Raw genomic sequence first — 16320 nt, 5'->3', positions numbered from 1 at the left:
CACATTTTTTAGACAAAGTTACATTTTCTCAAAACACACATTTTTTTTTTCAAAGCACACACAGTTTCTTAACAACAGTCACATCACCTTTTTTTGGAAAGCGACCTCGGCTTTGTGAAAGGCTGTATGTAAATGTAACTTATTATTACTAGACTAAGCTAGAGCATAGAGTTTACACATTGAAAAATGAGTGAACAGCATTTACAATTATAATACAATTATAATACAATTATATAGAGAAAAGTGCACATATTTTTAGAACTGAGACAGAGCTATATGGAACTGATAGTAGTGTCAGCAATCAGGAACAACTGTAAAAGTTATTACATGCTTGTTAATGTTGACCATTTCAAATAGATGTGTGAGCGGGGTACCTTAGAACTGATTGTATTTGAGGCTGTTTGGGTGGTTGGCTGACCGTCCATGCTTTGTTTTTCCCCAACAGGGCGCTCGCGGAAATGACGGTTTGCCCGGCCCTGCTGGTCCTCCTGTAAGTAGCAACAGATTTGTTTTATTGAACATTATTTCATGAGGATTTTGAGAGTTTTACCTAACTGTTCTCTTACCTAGGTAGATAGTGAATGAGGCTGGTCAACTGATCTCTTATCTAGGTAGATAGTGAATGAGGCTGGTCAACTGATCTCTTATCTAGGTAGATAGTGAATGAGGCTGGTTAACTGATCTCTTATCTAGATAGATAGTGAATGAGGCTGGTTAACTGATCTCTTATCTACTGTAGGTAGATAGTGAATGAGGCTGGTTAACTGATCTCTTATCTAGGTAGATGGTGAATGAGGCTGGTCAACTGATCTCTTATCTAGGTAGATGGTGAATGAGGCTGGTCAACTGATCTCTTATCTAGGTAGATAGTGAATGAGGCTGGTTAACTGATCTCTTATCTAGGTAGATAGTGAATGAGGCTGGTTAACTGATGTCTCTGTCCCTCCCCCTCATCTCTGTGCAGGGCCCTGTTGGTCCGTCTGGAGCCCCTGGCTTCCCCGGTTCCCCTGGTTCTAAGGTATGTCCTGCTTTCTATCTGTCCTTTCTTGATTTTCATTTTTTATTTTTCCCGCTCTGTCTCTATCTTTGACCCTGTCCACTTTCCTGATTCAACGTCCTGAGTGTGTATTAGTGAGAGAGCCAGCTGCCATGGCTGTGTTGATTATCAAGGTGGAGTCAGGGAGAATGGTACTGGGTTTGTTTGTGTTTATCTTCAAAAATGCTGACATAGCATTTCTATGCTAAGAAGGTGGCACAGAGCACTTAAAATGGCGGATGACCCAAATCCTTGGAATTTTTCGGAGAGAAAAGATTGTGGAGGAAAGAAAGTGAGTGAGAGAAAAGACTGGATGAAAGAAAGAGAGTGAGTGAAATTGGAGAGGAAAGCTCAGAGAGTTGCTACCAGCTGCCATCTGTGTGGAAAATTAGGAGGGGAGGATCTCTTTACTTTTCCTTTCCTGCTTTATTCTTCTCTCTCTCTCTCTCTCTCTCTCTCTCTCTCTCTCTCTCTCTCTCTCTCTCTCTCTCTCCTATCTTTCTCTATTCTCCTCTCCCTCTGTCTCTCTTGTCTTTCTCCCTCTCTCTCTTTCTCTCTGTCTCTGTCTCTCTCCCTCTATTATCCTTTCTCTCATCATTCTCTCTCTCTCTCTCTATTATCCTCTCCCCCTCTCACTCTGCCCCCCCACACACACCTCTCTCTCTCCTGCTTTCGTCTCCTGAGCGTGCAAGTGAGTGTGTTTGGGAGTGATTTATCCTGTCTGAATGGTTCATGGGCAGTGGAAGCCCAGAGCCTGGAGGCGTCCGGTGCTGGTGGTTGCTCTGAGAGAAGGGCAGATCATTTAGGAATTAAAGTGCGGCCGACACAAGCTGAGCACTACCACCCACTTACAGTCTACCGCACACTAATGGCTACATGAAAGCTCCAAAGCTGCAGTGGTTTCAGTTTCCTCCCTTTCTTCTTCTGGTGGTCTTGTATGTGTGTGTGTGTGTGTGTGTGTGTGTGTGTGTGTGTGTGTGTGTGTGTGTGTGTGTGTGTGTGTGTGTGTGTGTGTGTGTGTGTGTGTACAAGATATTTTGGCCATTTGTATTAAATGTGTCATGTGTTTTATGAATTTCTCTGTCGGCTACTTAGTCTTCCTGTGTGTGTGTGTGTGTGTGTGTGTGTGTGTGTGTGTGTGTGTGTGTGTGTGTGTGTGTTTGTTTGTGTCTGTGTGTGTGTGTGTGTGTGTGTGTGTGTGTGTTTGTTTGTGTCTGTGTGTGTGTGTGTGCTAGAGCTCATGTGCATGCTTGTGTGTGTTCTGAATACAGAATGTGCATGTATAGTGTGTATAGTAAATGTGTGAATGTGTTTTATACAGTTTTCTGTCAGCATGTTAGTCTCTAGATTTGTTTGTGTGTGTGTGTGTGTGTGTGTGTGTGTGTGTGTGTGTGTGTGTGTGTGTGTGTGTGTGTGTGTGTGTGTGTGTGTGTGTTGGCTCTGTGCACATGTGTGCATACGTGGTGACACGTTCATGGCTGCGTCTGGAAAAGTCATCTGTGCTGCTGTGCTGCTGTGGAGGGAGAGGGCGTGGCCTGTAAGGGAGGCAGAGATAACTGTGTGTGAAATGATGTGTACTTCAACTAGGCCATAAACACCTGAGAAAGTGGATCATAGGGTCTGCTAAACGCTACATTTGACACTCATGCCCCCTCTCTGGAATACACACACACACACACACATCTAAACACTCATTCACATGCACACTTACATCAATGCACAAACACAACACACACAGACACACACATGTCTCCTTTTTTCTCTAACATTTGTCTTCATCTTTTTACCCACTCCATTATTATGTTGTCATAACAACCTCTCACACCTACTGTATGTCCAGAGGCCTCTTTGATAAGGTGGGGACTGTGTCCACATTCCTGTTCAGATTTAGTTGACAAGTTGATGAAAGCATTTAAACTTTGTCCATAGAGACAGTGCACATACATGTATCATATGTGTTTATAATAGGTGCTTTTTTAGCATAGTTGGTATGAAAACAAATTCTGCAGAGTTTCAAGAAGCCTTTGCCTCAACAAAGAGGACGGTCTGTAATTTGAAGTATGCATTCCATGGCCATTGCCAGAAGCACTGAGCTCCCCCTGGTGGACACATTATGTAGATGTTTATAGTACAGTACACATGACATTGTAAATCCTTTTTGTAGTGCCCATGCAATGATTGAAATGCATACATGTCATCACCCCACTATGTTGTAAACCACACACTAAAAAGCATATCAGGCACAGACACTGACAGAACGGAATTTCATTCATACCTCTTTTGATGGCGATGACCTCACCGCGCGCTTAGAGCTTGCCTTGGCTGAGAACTGCTGAGGGAGGAGCCAGTGTTTACTTGAGTGACTCAGAGTGTGTGCTGGCCTCATGCCCCTCGCGGGTGTAAGCGCCTGGAACGTATTTAGTATTTGGCTCTGGTTATGGTACTTTGAGATAAACTGCAATAAAACGTTTTTATGACCAGCGCGCATAATTTTGTCACTCGACACTGTTTTCTGGTTTTTTTTTTGTTTGTTTGTTTTTTGAGAGCATGCCAATCTCTTGTAAATAGTTTGTTTCAAATGAGTCCTCTGGTAGTGATTTTATTCAGTGCTGAAGTGTATTTGATTTCAAGTCTTCACCACACTCATGTGGTCAATATAAAGGAGAGCTTTTCCGTCTCAGTTACATGACTTACATGACTACAAGCATTTTCCTGCTTTTCTAAAACTTTATTCAGGCAGCTTTCCATTTTCAGAGGCATTTTGTATTCCCAATCTCCATGAATAGTGCCTATCGACTCATGGCCGACATCCTGCTGTGTCCAGGCCTCAGCTATTGTAGCCAAGGTCAACCAGTGATAACCTTTAGCTGCGGATAATTGGACGGCATTTAACGCTGAAAGACCCATTTTAGGCCCAGTCTGAGGACATCTAAAATTAGATCTTAAACCACCAGCATTAAGAGCAGCCTTTAAATACTGAAGGCTCTCTTTCTCTCAATCAATATCAGCTTGCTGGTAATTTGCTTGCAGCAGCAGGCCTTCTTGCCCAAAGGGACTGAAATGATGTTTGGTTATTGATGGGCTGATGAAGGGTGGCGCCTCTGCAGCTGCAGAGCAACATGGCTACCTCTTCAACCATATCTGGCTCCTCATTCAGCTGTGCAAACTGAAGATTCAACTCTGAGCAGTTGGGCTCTTTCTCCTCATCTATATTCCAATGCAGATGTTTGGGAGTCTTCAAGTGATCAGGTTGTAGCTCAGGTTGTAGCTCTTGTCCAGTCAGTCAGTCAGTAAGGCAGAGGTCCTTGGCTTGCGTCCCTCAGCTACATTTTCTTTTGTTCCCACAACCAATTTTTGTTCCTCACCTTAAATCTCTCTCTCTCTCTCTCTGTCTCTTTCTCTCTCTCTTTCTCCCTCACTCCTTTTATTTCTCATTCTCACGTTGTCTCACTGTCCCCCCATGTGTCCTGCAGGGTGAGGCTGGGCCCACTGGCGCTCGTGGACCTGAGGGAGCCCAGGGTCCCCGTGGAGAGTCTGGAACCCCTGGATCTCCTGGCCCCTCTGGAGCTGGCGTGAGTACCTCTGCACACCACAGAGCCCTGTCCTGCAGACTCCCGCTTTAGATTTAGTGCTTATGCTACATGTGATATGTGTGAGTCCGCTGACCTTACAGTAGTCCACTGGGCCACCTCCATTGGCTACGTGAAGATGAATTTAGATCAGACAAAGTTCAATGTAAATTCACTTATATTGTAAAATAGAGTGTAGGATTGAGTAGGATTTCAATTGAAGTTGATCTGTATCTTGTCTCTCAAATCTATAGGGCAACCCTGGTACTGACGGCATCCCTGGAGCTAAAGGATCTGCTGTAAGTAAAGCCTATTAGTTAAAACTTCATTTCCATGACATCCATTCCACATTCTAGGTCTTCTCCAGTTTTGTCTAACTTGATTTACACCACATAGGTTTGAAAAGTACTTAATTAATCAGTTTGAATCAGTTAATTGAAGCATATGTTAAAATATACTCAATGTTGGCTACTCATCACCATACACTTTTCTGAATCATCAACATTCCATTTATGCTTAGAAGTATGTCCCATACCAATACCTTACATTCAGAACACTGTGGTCTATCAAGAACAAGGATCTTAGAGCGTAGCGCCCTACAATCGTTGTTCAAGAACAAGACCCCAGTTTCAGCACTGTCCTGTCAGTCATTACAAACTGTAGTCCTGATGGTTGTGACCTGATAGACTCAGACTTCAGGTTCTGAGATTCTTCAGTTCCCTAAAGGACTGCATCACCTGTGCTGTGACAGTGGGAAGGTGACTGACCCTGTGTCCCTCTCTGCCTCCCTCTATAGGGCGCTCCTGGTATTGCTGGTGCCCCTGGCTTCCCCGGACCCCGTGGACCTCCTGGACCCCAGGGAGCCACTGGACCTCTTGGACCAAAGGGCATGTCTGTAAGTCGGCACACAGTATCAGCAACACACCTCAAATTGACCCTTAAAATCTGTTCCTAGAAGGTTTCCAGTTGAAACGTTCAATACCAACGCAGATACTTTGATATGAAAATAAATCGGACTTTAGTTTAATGCTCTACAAAATGTCAACTTGGTTTGTCGCCAAGTTACCATTAGCTCAATGTTGTTTTCTGTGCCATTGGAAATGCCTTAGGAATGCACATGTTTGTTTATGCAGTTAGCACATTAGCATGTTAGCATTTAATATTCCCATAAGTGTTGTATAACATTTTGATAGCTTAGCACAAGCAATTACAGTCAAGAGAGTAACTGTGACTTGTAGGAACGCAGACTTAATGCATGTTATAATATTCATTTGTATTTGGAATATTTTGTTGTTGTCATGAAATTGACTGCAATAATTCTGTTAGGATTTTCACTGTGTCTGTTTCATACCGTTAGCCATCATGTTGATTAGTATTAGTTAGGTGGCCTGTACTGACTGTTGTTTTTCTGCTCCATCCCCTAGGGTGACCCCGGTATCCCAGGGTTCAAGGGTGAAGCTGGACCCAAAGGAGAGCTTGTAAGTTCAGCGTTCAATAGTTTCAACATACTGATACAGATCCTCTTCTCCATGTTCAATCTATTGATTCTAAAGATGCTTCCTTGAATATCAGGTTGAATATCAGATGTAACAGGCACCTTTATCAATTGAATCAGAGCCCATGCTTCAGCAGAGACAGATATTATCCTTCATCATAATTTTAGCTATGTGTTACTGAAGATTTTTGGACTAAGGTCTCATCATCTTCAAGTTTCTCATCTTTGTATAGTCAATTTAGAAGGTCATGCTTAAGCCAGCAGGGGTCACTGTACAACAAAGATCAGAGCCATATATATAGATAAAGATTCAATGAAGTTCACATAATTAAATTTACAGACCTCTGCATATCTGGTACCATTTAAGATAAACAGAATCTTGTTTTGCATGTCTTTAGTTTGTGGTAGTGGTAGCAATTCAACTCTATTTCAGCATATGTAAATGCATGACCATATCCAAGACCTAATTGATTGTGACTCTTAGCCTAGTCTCTCTGCCTAGTTGAACTCACCTGAAAAGCAGAGTATTTTGTAATGAACACAACAATCACAATAAGTGTCTCTAATGTCCCCCTCTCCCCCCATCCCTAGGGTCGTGCTGGGCCCCAAGGTCCCCTTGGCCCTGCTGGAGAGGAAGGCAAGAGAGGTCCCCGCGGAGAGCCTGGCGCTGCCGGACCCCTCGGACCTCCCGGAGAGAGAGTGAGTTCCACTAGATTATTATCCTTTAAAGTGCTCGTCTGCATGGATACATCACACCTACTTTGTCTATTACGCAGTAAGCATGTTAACATTATGCTGACTTGTTCACAGTTGTACTTGTATACAACTTGTATTCACAGTTAACAGTTTTTATAAAAGCAAAAACCTAACTCAGCTAAAAGCATTGTTACTTTGTAATAATCATCAGAATTAGAATTACAGAATCAGAATTAGTTTTATTTGGCCAAGTGAGTTAGCTGCACACACAAGAAACTTGGTTCCTGACTCAAGCAGAAGTAGTGTACCTGAAAATGTTTCGAACTTGTCTGATCATTGTCTCTGTGTTGTTTTTTTAGGGTGCTCCCGGTAACCGTGGTTTCCCTGGTCAGGATGGTCTGGCTGGTCCCAAGGTAACAATCTCCATGACAGCATGCAGTATATGTTCCCATGGGAACTCATTACAGTGACTAGGGGCAAACTGCAGTGACAGCATGCCTGGCGTAAAGCAGGAAGCAGATATCTGGTTGTGGGCATGAGCCACCAGACAGACTACATGGCCACATGCAATCAGCATTCAGGAGATCCGCTGAGTAATACAAAGTCGTCTGAGATACTTGTGCATAGCTAATTTCACATTTATTCCTACTTACCGTGGTGTCCTGAAGCACAAAGTAGCTGTTTGTGTTTGAAAGAGTTTTCATTTGAATGCAGTCAGGGGGAAAGGCATATTTTCTGGTGATTAATTGCTGACTCTTTGGCAAATGACTTTCTAAATCGCTGATCTGTTCCAATCTATTTCCAGATAGCACACCAAAATGTCCTATTTGCCAGCTCAAAGTAGATTTGTTTATTATTCAAAACACTCCCATTCTTACTTTTTTGCTGGTCAGGGTGATTTGAACAAAGATATTTCAGAGAGACCATGCCGACTTTGATGGGCTTCCTTATTTGTTGTGAATACAAAACGATGGACCCAACTGCCTCTTGCAATGACACTAAACTGACACCAGATGGCAGTGTGATAACCCAGTTGAACCGATGATGGCCAAGTCTTTGAATTACAAATGACTCCATAGTAGTCATTCTAATAGAATAATGATTATGGCAGAATTTAGACTTCCCCCATCTGTCCTGCTCAATTTCTACCAGTCATTTAATTCATTCTTAGTTGGACATTAAGATTTTTTAAGAAGATATACGATATTAATCAGTTGAACTTCAGGGGGGAAAATATGAGCGCCCACACAACCCTTCATTTTCTCCATTACCTTTTGGTCTTTTATGGGGAAGAATTGGGTCTAATAACCATTTATCAGCAGGACTTGTCCTATCCAGGTGACCTGTCATTTAGAATTACAATCCAATAATGCAGCTACCATGACTAATGGATATAGTAACTGACTAACCCCCCCCATCATGTCCCAGGGTGCCCCTGGTGAGAGAGGACCTGCTGGAGTGTCTGGACCTAAGGGTGCTGGTGGTGACCCTGGTCGCCCTGGAGAGCCTGGCCTTCCTGGAGCCAGAGTAAGTATTCACCCCCGTGCACAGACACAATTTACTTATCTATTAGCAGTGGTGGGCTTGTGCCACTATTATTAGGCTATTTCATATTTTTTAATTGGTTGTTTTACTGTTATTGATGTCCTTACCATTTTAATGTATTGTTAATTGCTATTGTTTATTGTTATTATAATGTGAGCCGCTTGAATAAAAGCGTCTATAACCGTAACCATAAAAGTGTGTTTGACCAGGCTACACTGTGTTGCTGTGTGTTATCATCATCATTTAGCATTTCACTGCTGCACAGCTATTTGGAGTAACCCACGGTCTGACATGAGTTGGCTTGAGGAGATTGCCGTTTATGTTCAGGGTGTAATGAAGCTCTCTCTTTCCTCCCTGTAGGGTCTCACTGGTCGCCCTGGCGATGCCGGTCCTCAGGGAAAAGTTGGCCCTGCTGTAAGTACGAGGATGTTTGCGCCTCTTCATAGGATGACTAAGAGGTTGTTGAGCTGGGGACAATGGCACTGCTGCATCTTACAGTGGAGAGGCTGAGATTATTCACTACATGCTCCCAATAAGACTTGTGTCATTGTGCTCTATAGCAATGTCTGAACGATATTTTACATAAAAGTAGAATGCTATGAACTGTCTGTTTTACGTCAATGTTTTATTGTTAGACTATTTCAAAGTGACAAAGTGGATGTACTCACAAACAACTCAGTCAGTCTAGGGGATGATGATATATATTTGATGTTCCCTCTGTCTACAGACTAATAGGCTCTTGTTAGCAGCATCCTGTACCAAAGCCAGACATTTTGTGACCCCCCCCCCCCCCAGCCCACACCCCACACACACACACACACACACACACACACACACACACACACACACACATACATACACACACACACTCCTCACTTTGCCTGTCTGTCTCTGTGTCTTCAGGGTGCTGCTGGTGAGGACGGTCGGCCTGGACCCCCTGGCCCTCAGGGGGCGCGTGGTCAGCCTGGTGTGATGGGATTCCCCGGCCCCAAGGGAGCCACTGTAAGCAGCGGTCACTACATGTCATGTCACGTCTGTCTGTCTGTCTGTCTGTCTGTCTGTTGGCCTGTCTAGTGGAGCAGATTGGTTATGTTTGTTTGTCTGTGGTGTGTGTGTGTGTGTTGTGTGTTTGTTTGTCTGTTTGTGTGTGTGTGTGTGTTTGTGTGTGTGTGTGTGTGTGTGTGTGTGTGTGTGTGTGTGTGTGTGTGTGTGTATGTGTGTGTGTGTGTGTGTGTTTATGTGTGTTGTGTCAGTGTCTGCTGTTTGCTTTTTATTTGTTTGTCTCTCTTAGTGTTTGTTTGCTATTTTCTTGTTTGCATAGTTGCGTATGTGTGTGTGTGTGTGTGTGGTGTGTGTGTGTTTGTGTGAGTGTACGCGTGTGTGTTTATGTATAAGCCTCACTTATGTTGTCTCTGTACAGGGAGAGGGTGGAAAGGCTGGAGAGAAAGGATCCGGTGGCGCTCCTGGTCTGAGAGTGAGTCTTTCATTTTGTTCAGTCATACATCCCTCCACGTAGGTGCCTCGCTATAATATCTCACCACAAATTAGGATGCCAGGAGTATTAGATGTTTTCTATGGAGATTTGGAATCATTTCAGGACCTGAGAACATTTTGGAACCATAATTATATTGCCACTGATACGGGACAGGTTGTTTTTACCACCAGACGGCATGAACCGTGAACACCATATCAATTAGTCAGAATCTGTGACACATTCAGCTGAATGAATATTCATAGACTGCTTCTATTGCACTTTAGTATTGTATCTTATTTTCGATCTTCACAGGTGTATGGTCAGCTCTGTACTGGCCTGGCCACTCCTGGTTATTGCTTTCACTGTGCTCTGTGGACTTTTCCCTCAAATCCAGTTGTTCTTGGAGCAGTCAGTCTAAAGTGTTCATCTAAATTCTTTGAGGTCGGATCAGCTGGTTGCACATTGTGAATGCTTACAGTAGCTCATCTTGACCTCATGTGTGTCAGTGAGAGACAGTTAGCCAATCAGACTTCATGACATGTTTTCCCCAAAGAACAGCTGTGCTCATTTTTCCACACCTTTAGCCACATAACCCCGCCTTCACAGCAGCCAAGTTGCTGTGGTTGTGTTATTTAATTCTTCTTCTCAAGAGCAAATTGATTGACATGCACAGTCATCCCTAACAAGCTTCTCTGTACAGAAATCTGAGCAAAAACTCAGTTGAGATATAGCCTTGCATATACCCTGTACGTTTTAAATGTCATCCAATATGTTGTATGTGGCATCATCAACAGCAATTTTACTTACACTGGTGTTGATATTGCAACCTAGTCTACAGATTATTTTAGTTAGTTCCTTTCCCATGTGTGATGTTTCTCCATTGTTTAAGGTTTCAGTGTTCTCATCTTTGTGTTTAGTTATTCTGTGAAGCCCAGTAGGCTGCAATGTTCATTGCCATTCACATACTTTACTCCTGCTCTACAAAAGCACTTACTGTACCTATGCCAGAGTAGATGAATCAGGAATCTTTCATAGATATTCTTAGAATCTCCTAGTCTTAACCCCACTGGAGAAAAAAAAAACAGTAGTTCTCTACTACACTCCCTGATATCCTTAACTAGTTCCTGTTCCAAGAAACCACCCATGCAGTATATTGTACTTGTAAAATATTCATATTGTAATTAAATATTCAGTTGATGTGCAAAAAATAGAACTTTAGCTTCTATCTTTCTTTTCATGATGATAAACTACTAGTCACTCATCTGTGTCTCATTCTTTCTCTCCCTCTCTCTCCCTCCCTCTCTCTCTCTCTCTCTCCTCTCTCTCTCCTCTCTCTCTGGTTATCTGTAGGGTCTTCCTGGTAAAGATGGTGAGACAGGTGCTGCTGGACCCCCCGGCCCTGCTGTAAGTGTCCTCTCTGGGTTCTAAGTCTGTCGAGTTCCCCCTGTTTTATTGTTGTCATCCTCCATCTGCCCGCTGTCCCGTCTGGAGGATGCTGATAGCGTGCCTACCCTCCTGCATCCAGCTCTCTCTGTCTCAGAGCCCTCAAACAGAGCCATACAAACTCTATCCAGTTGCCAAGCAGATGTGATTGGATTGAAGTCAACTCACTTTAGACGAGGCTCTTTTTTTCGACCACTTCGACACAAGAGCCGTTATTTTCCATTTAGCCTCCCGCCACCGACCGCCGCATTGTTTTGTTTGACATTTAATTATGGCGGCGCGTGCAACTGTAAGCGCCGGCCCCGCTGTGATTGCTCATTCCCGGCTGCGTGGTTAACCACAATCACAGCCTTTTGTTTCCCCACCTCTGCTGCCTGATTGAAGTGTCATCACTCCTCAGGTCCCTCAGGGGAGAGCATGTTATTGTGGAAGGTGTGTGTTGTCTTTTTTTTATTTTTAACCCAACCAAACTCAAGATCGTGTTTTCTCCCCGTCACAGGGACCCGCTGGAGAGAGAGGAGAGCAGGGACAGCCTGGACCCTCCGGTTTCCAGGTAAGTGCACTTCAAGGCCTCATCTCACCCCACAGCCTCATGTTTGAATGCATGAGCCTGATTTGTATGCAAAGGCGATGCTAGCTGGCTAGCTGGGTATTTATGGTTCATCATTTCTCTTTGTCAGGGCCTGCCTGGACCCCCCGGCCCCCCTGGTGAGGGTGGCAAGCCTGGTGATGCTGTAAGTGTTCCTTTCTAATCGCGACCTCTTCACTGTGATGCCTGAAAAGACTATTTATCATTTACAACACGTCCTACTCCATGGAGCACAATGCATTGACCCTATATCTACCATATCAGGTCCATAGTCGTAGAGTACTGAATTGATCACTGATTGTTGTACCTACTCAGTTCTTTTCAGAAACAAATAAGTCATTTTATTTATCTACAAATCTACAATAGCTATACTGGTGTCTTTAAGGCTCCTGGCTATACAACAGTGTAGAAGCTGGCTTATCTCTTCATCCATAAAATACACCTTCACCCACATGTGCAGTGTGATACCTCATTCAGAGCACAACCAGCGTTGGTATAACCTTGGAGAGTCTGATCTGAAATGCATACAGATGGAGTGAGCTCCAGCCCTGAGCCAAGTTGAAACAGCTCTCTTTTTTCTCTCCTCTCTCTCTCTCTTTCTCTCTCTCTGCAGGGTGTTCCTGGAGAGGCTGGTCCTGGTGGTGCTACCGGGCCCAGAGTGAGTTTCCTCTCCCCTGACCGGAGTCTTCTCCCCCATTCATCTTTTAGTGGCTCTCGTCCATTTCCCATTCATGTTGTAACTCGTGGCTGGTGCTCTTACCCCCACAGGGAGAGCGTGGATTCCCAGGAGAGAGAGGCAGCGCTGGGCCTCAGGGTCTGCAGGGACCCCGCGGTCTCCCCGGAACTCCAGGAACTGACGGACCCAAGGTAACGTGTCTAGAAGCGCCCTTTACAGGAGACAGACACACACATGCACATACAAAACAAGTGCATGCCCTTTACAAGAGACAGACACACACATGCACATACAAAACACACGCATGCCCTTTACAGGAGACAGACACACACATGCACATACAAAACACACGCATGCCCTTTACAGGAGACAGACACACACATGCACATACAAAACACGTGCATGCCCTTTACAGGAGACAGACACACACATGCACATACAGTATAGAACACATGTAGAATGCTGGATCCTTGTCAGGTCAGAAAGTGTAGGATATGGTCCTCTCTAGAATGACCAACACAGAATATGGTCCTCTCTAGAATGACCAACACAGGATATGGTCTCTAGAATGACCAAGTCTAGAGGATAGACAATGCCTGTAACTTATAGAGGCTAAACATGAAGATGAATGTCTTATTGAAATGAAAGTCTGGACTCTGGAAGTCAGCATACCAAGTCTATTCCACATGGCCGTTTTACTGATGCTTGTCTTGTCACATCTAGAATTGACCTTCTGGTGAGAAAAATCATCAGCTAAATGAATAAATGTACTGTGAATGTAATTTAAGTGTGATCTTCACATCACCATCAATGACCTTCACATCACCATCCACATACCCCAACATAGAAGCGCACAACCCAGTGATGCCTCCTTTACACAGACACCAATTAGGCTTTCACATCTTACAGTTTAGAGCTCTTATCCTCAACCTTTAAGTGATGGTTCATCGTGTGTGTGTGTGTGTGTGTGCTATTTTTCCCAGGGTGCCACTGGACCAGGCGGTGCTCCCGGTGCCCAGGGACCCCCTGGTCTGCAGGGAATGCCCGGAGAGAGAGGCCCCGGTGGCATCTCTGGACCCAAGGGAGACAGAGTAAGTTCCAATCCAAGACTCTGGCCAAGCTTCTGAAATGCATTGAAACTAAGAATATCAGCCTCAACAAGAACCAGGACAAAGAGTACTGAAGTAGTATTGATGCCAGAAAGGTAGATGGCCTATATTTCAGGCTTTCCAAAGAAGGAAAAGAAAACATAACATAGCTTGCTGATTACTATAACTTTCTGACACTAATGCCTGACCCTTCTTTATTCTTTGAGAAAGACGTTAAAATGCTCTTTTAAGCAGCCGGACACCTGATCCATAGGCAGCATATGGAGCTGTAGGGGTGGTCTCGCATGAACATGGTCATTATGTGCAGGCTGGCTACAGAGGAGGAAGTGCTAGCGCATGTGCTGATATGTGCAGGCTGGCTACAGAGGAGGAAGTACTAGCGCATGTGCTAACACCTGTCTTCGCTGCTCTCCCACAGGGTGACAATGGCGAGAAAGGACCTGAGGGTGCTCCTGGCAAAGATGGTGCAAGAGTGAGTGTCTCCCCTACCTCACCGTCATGACGGATGTGCTCATTACCATCAGTGTGACATTCTCCTACACACACACATGCACACACACATGCAAACAAATACACACACAGCACACAAACATGTTTGCATGCACACACACATACACACACTCACACACACACACACACACACACACACACACACACACACACACACACACACACACACACACATACACATACACACACACATACATACAAACACACTCATGCGCACACAAACACTTACAAACACACACACACACTCTCTCTCTCTCATACGCACGCACTATGTTCCCACTGGCAATGCTAATCAGCCCACACACTCTCAATTCAGCAGTATTATGCCAAGATAGGCTGTGCAGAACCAAATGTGTGCCCACTTGCAACACTGAGTGTGTTTTCATTATTCCAGCAGCATCCCACATACTTGTCCCTGTAAAGGACTAACTGTGCCAAGCAGTGTGTGTGTGTGTGTGTGTGTGTGTGTGTACTCTTACCTGTGGCCGTTTTGTGTATCAGATCTGAAGATTTGTGTTCAGCGACTGTTAACAATCCCGGTGTCCATTTGTTCAGCGTTTAACTGGACTGCTTTTGCCCTTCTCTCTTCCACAGGGTTTGACCGGCCCCATTGGTCCTCCTGGTCCAGGCGGCCCTAATGGCGAGAAGGTGAGTGTTTACGTCTGAAGGGGAGTTGTGGGGATGGGGGGGGTGGAAAGTCAGGCTCAGTTTACACATGGGATTCTTTTTGAATGTTATTTCTCTAAGCCTGCGGGGTTAACCTGACAGTTCTTATCCGTCCTTATCACTCTCACTGCTCCCTTTCATCTTCACTATCCCCCCTCGGCCTTCTCAATTTCATTTCCCTTATCTTTTCCTCTCCTTCTCTCTTTCCTTCTTTCCCTCTCCCTCTCTCCTTCTGTCTCTCCCTCTCTCTCCCACTCCCTCTCTCTCTCCCTCTCTCATGTGTCTGTGTGCGCTTCTTTCCTCCTCCAGGGAGAATCTGGCCCTGCTGGACCTTCTGGAGCTGCTGGTGCCCGTGGTGCTCCTGTAAGTATTTCACAAAACTGACCCACACACACACACACACACACACACACACACACACGCACACACACACACACACACACACACACACACACCAACTTGCTTTCGAGTAGCAATTATAAAACTGTACAGACTAGGCTGCGCATAATGATGTAGGCATCACAGTAGGTAAACAGTAGGCATCACACTTGAGGCTAATGTAAAATAGACATCATCTGTAGTGTGTGGCCTTTATATCACAGCTCTAGGAGTGTAGGAACATTGTATTTTTAATGATAATCATAACTACCATTTTTGCCAATCTCTGCATTATGCCACACTGGTTTTTAATGCTAACCAGCTCCTACAGAAGCAGGATTTTATAAACTGTGAACAGAAGTGCAATCTTTGATAGCATTCCATTAAAAGTAGAATCTGACGGAAATCAAAACCCTAAAAGCCAGGAGTTGATATTTAATATCTGCCAGACCTAGCGCTATGATGCATTATCTCCTTGCTGACAGTAATGGCCTCAGTCAGTGCTAACCAGCCCATTTGTGCTCCTCTGCAGGGTGACAGGGGTGAGACTGGTCCCCCAGGTCCTGCTGGATTCGCTGGTCCTCCTGTAAGTATGACCGCCACGAACCCATTATATTGTCGTCATTAGTGGAGGTGATGAAACTGTCACAGGGCTCCACACCTGACAATTATGGACCTGCAGCCAACATGACACGCACCGTGTGACAGGGGTCAGAATCTGTAAAGTGATTTCAAAGCGAAGCATGTGATGTCCATGCTAAATGGGCATACTCTGATTTGTCGTTGCGTACGGCACATGTGCATACGGGCTTCCATCCACTATGAATATATACGGGACAGTAATAACATGGACTGGTACATTTGGTCAAGATTGATATGTCAGTCATAGAAGCAGGATGTGACCTTTAATAAGGTGACATATATCTTATGTTAAAAAGGCTGGTCACGCCACTCCTTTACCCTGAAATGTCAATGCGCACAAAGCAAACATTTTCTTATTCTTCCATAAGAGTTTTAGCATTTTTCTTCTTTTGCCCGTTAGATGTTTTTCTTTCTTTCAAATGGAAGAAGTAACTTGTTTATTCATGGGTTTTATCAGGTCCCCTTCCCCATGTGTATTAATCTAGCACCATG

General features: G+C 44.4%; 1 protein-coding gene across 2 annotated transcripts in view; it reads left to right on the top strand.

The window, feature by feature from the left end:
* col2a1b (collagen, type II, alpha 1b) overlaps positions 1–16320 on the top strand; it is a 47619-nt gene that overhangs the window by 18975 nt on the left and 12324 nt on the right. For both annotated transcript variants that reach the window (XM_048254197.1, XM_048254198.1), the window contains 22 exons: positions 446–490; positions 965–1018; positions 4510–4608; positions 4860–4904; positions 5402–5500; positions 6030–6083; positions 6692–6799; positions 7156–7209; positions 8225–8323; positions 8702–8755; positions 9245–9343; positions 9762–9815; positions 11166–11219; positions 11758–11811; positions 11939–11992; positions 12461–12505; positions 12616–12714; positions 13507–13614; positions 14051–14104; positions 14737–14790; positions 15118–15171; positions 15719–15772. In XM_048254197.1, coding sequence (XP_048110154.1) covers positions 446–490; positions 965–1018; positions 4510–4608; positions 4860–4904; positions 5402–5500; positions 6030–6083; positions 6692–6799; positions 7156–7209; positions 8225–8323; positions 8702–8755; positions 9245–9343; positions 9762–9815; positions 11166–11219; positions 11758–11811; positions 11939–11992; positions 12461–12505; positions 12616–12714; positions 13507–13614; positions 14051–14104; positions 14737–14790; positions 15118–15171; positions 15719–15772 — 1494 coding nt within the window. The remainder of the gene's footprint in view (positions 1–445; positions 491–964; positions 1019–4509; positions 4609–4859; positions 4905–5401; positions 5501–6029; positions 6084–6691; positions 6800–7155; positions 7210–8224; positions 8324–8701; positions 8756–9244; positions 9344–9761; positions 9816–11165; positions 11220–11757; positions 11812–11938; positions 11993–12460; positions 12506–12615; positions 12715–13506; positions 13615–14050; positions 14105–14736; positions 14791–15117; positions 15172–15718; positions 15773–16320) is intronic.

Source organism: Alosa alosa, chromosome 10 (assembly GCF_017589495.1).
Source record: "Alosa alosa isolate M-15738 ecotype Scorff River chromosome 10, AALO_Geno_1.1, whole genome shotgun sequence".
Taxonomy (NCBI): Eukaryota; Metazoa; Chordata; class Actinopteri; order Clupeiformes; family Clupeidae; genus Alosa; species Alosa alosa.
This window is presented reverse-complemented; position numbering and strand designations above follow the sequence as displayed.